General features: G+C 60.5%; 1 protein-coding gene across 1 annotated transcript in view; it reads right to left on the reverse strand.

The window, feature by feature from the left end:
• Positions 1-2,608, reverse strand: part of CHD6 (chromodomain helicase DNA binding protein 6) — a 193,061-nt gene that overhangs the window by 77,202 nt on the left and 113,251 nt on the right. The window contains exon 5 of the mRNA XM_026656826.2: positions 1,896-2,045. Coding sequence (XP_026512611.1) covers positions 1,896-2,045 — 150 coding nt within the window. The remainder of the gene's footprint in view (positions 1-1,895; positions 2,046-2,608) is intronic.

Here is a 2,608-nt window from a genome sequence, read left to right on the forward strand (position 1 = left end):
AGCCCCACACAGGCGCGCCCAGCTACACCGGGGTGAGCCCCACACAGAGGTGCACAGCTACACCGGGGTGAGCCCCACACAGGCGCACCTAGCTACACCGGGGTGAGCCCCACACTGGGGTGAGCCCCACACAGGCGCGTCCAGCTACACCGGGGTGAGCCCCACACATCAGGGCTGGCTGCATCACTATCTGTGTCACTCACAAACTCCCCATCTCCATCCCTGGGGGCACCATGGGGTGCAGCCATGCCCACTGCCTGCACACGGGTGTTGTAAGAGCCTTGTGGGTGGGTTTTGTTCCTAGCCTGGGAAGGGCCAAGGTGCCAGTGGGTTTCCCTAGCCACAGTTGCCATGGTCACCTCTAAAATGCTGGATGTCAGATGGAGGCAACGAATGCAGCCAGCCCCAGTGGCCACAGCTCTTCGGACCTGCTGGCATAATGCCGCAGGGGCGCTGGAGGCTTTGAGCCTTTGCACATAGCAACCCACCAGGAGTGGGGTTTTCTCCGGGGTGTGCTGGGGTCAGGCCACATTTGCCCTGCTCAGAGGGAAGCGGATGCCAGGTGGGACCAATGGGCAGCGGGAGCTTGGGCCTGTCAAGGCCACTTCCCTTTCCCGTTTGGATTTCAGCAAAGGATTTGCCAGGGTCTCTCAGGAAATCTCACTTGCAAGATCATTTCCATGGGCCAGACTAGGATCACAGGCCTGTGACAGTGGCCAAAGGAGAATCAGCAACAGAGAGAAAGGGCCGCACATCTCCCTGGGAAGAGCAGCAGGGTCGCGTTGAATAGCTCAGTAAAGGAGATGACTAATATTCACGCGGCAGCTTGGCTGAGAGCTGACTAAGGGGCACCTGACAACGGTACACAAAGAGAGGCTGTAATCAATATTGAACAGCTTCGCTAAGGGCTGGAGCAGGGAACGAGCAGCCAGCGCTTGACACTCACAGCAGAGACCTGGCCAGGAGAAGCTGTCAGCGTCAGCCAGGACAGAACACTGACACAGAGGGACCTGGAGAGAGTAGAGACATGGGCACCGAGAGAGTGTGGAGACAGGTACATCCGAAATGCCTCAGGACTCACCATGAGTGGGCAGCGTGCCAGACACAAGGTGATGAGGCTACAAAGATGGCGAGCACAGTGCTGGGCTGCAAACAGACCCCATACTCTGGAGCAGGGAAGCGACTGCCCAGTGCCGCATGGGTGAGCTGTGATCACATCCCCCACGCGGGGCACTGCATTGCCAGAGATGCCAAGAAACTGGAGAGGGGTCAAAGATACCAGCAGGCTGGAGACACTAATCTCCGCGGCCTCAGTCCTGACAGCTTAGTGTGGCTGGGGATGCGGAAGGAGGGACACGGCAGCAGCTCACAGACACCCCAAGGGCATTAATGCCAAGCAGGGAGGGGATCACTGAGTGTGGTGCCAGGGGCAGAGCTGGGTGCGTCAGGAAGACAGCCTCCCCTGGGAATAGTCTCCCAGAGAAGGGGCAGGGCAGGGCCTGCAGAAACAAGAGGGAGCTCAGGCCCCAGACCATGGGCTGGGAAAAGGCCCTTGCTGACCTGGCAGACCGACATGCTGGGGTTCTGGATGGTCCTTCCCATCTCTCAGTGCTAGGAGATGCTGGGGTTGAACGCTTCACTTCCTGAGAGCCCCACGCACGCTCTGCAAGGAGCCATGCTGAGCGCAGCTGGACGATGCTCTGGGCAGCTCTCACCCATCCTCCTAGGCACATGCACTGCCCCACACAGCCGGCTCCCCCTCGGACCCACATGCTCCTGCTTGCTTTCAGTACACAGCCAGCATCTCATGTGTGCCCCTCCCCCAATCCAGCAGAGCCCCACCCCCTCTCTACAGGGAGGGCTGGTGTAAGACAGGCTAGCGGGCCCTCCCATACCTCTGCCTGCCATGCCAGCGTAGACGCGGAGAGCGCGGAGGCTCGCCCAGCTCCCAGCACTGCTATCGTCTCGCCATCGTCATCCACCACTTTGAAATCCAGGTCCTCGTTGTACTTCCTCCGCTTCACCTGGCGGCCTGAACGGCGCTTCTGTGCGGTAGACAACACAGACAGTCAGAGGGCTGGTGGACAACACCACCTCTCCCTCCCCATGGCCACGGGGACTCGCAGGGGAGGGGAAGGTGCAGGAGGGGAGACAGCCCAGCCGCACCGGGGAGAATTCCATCCCCACCCAGGCCTGTGGGACAACGGTGCCTTATGCAGCAGACACTGCCAGGGTGCACAGCTATTCTCACAGTGATTTCCGTCTCCGTGTCTCTTGGCTCTCACACAGGGAACTACCAGATATCAGATCCCGCCTCCCCAGGCCAAAACGCACAGCTGCTCACACACTCCCTGTGAACCCGCAACACGGAGCACGGTGTTCGCACCCAGCATTCCAGCCCTGGGGTTCAGGGGTATCCATTTCGGGCCCATCCTGGTAGGTGCCCAGGGACCTCAATCCTCGGAAGCCTGGCACCTCTCAGGATTGGTTTATGCCACATGCTTTTCTAGCCTGGCTCAGAGGTGGCGGGGGAGCACAGAACACAGGCCAGGGCTCAGGCTGGGCAGAGCACCAGGCACCGGCCAGGGCTCAGGCTGGGGAGAGCACC

This window comes from Terrapene carolina, unplaced genomic scaffold, assembly GCF_002925995.2.
Source record: "Terrapene carolina triunguis isolate 2854851 unplaced genomic scaffold, T_m_triunguis-2.0 Scaffold233, whole genome shotgun sequence".
Lineage (NCBI taxonomy): Eukaryota > Metazoa > Chordata > Testudines > Emydidae > Terrapene > Terrapene triunguis.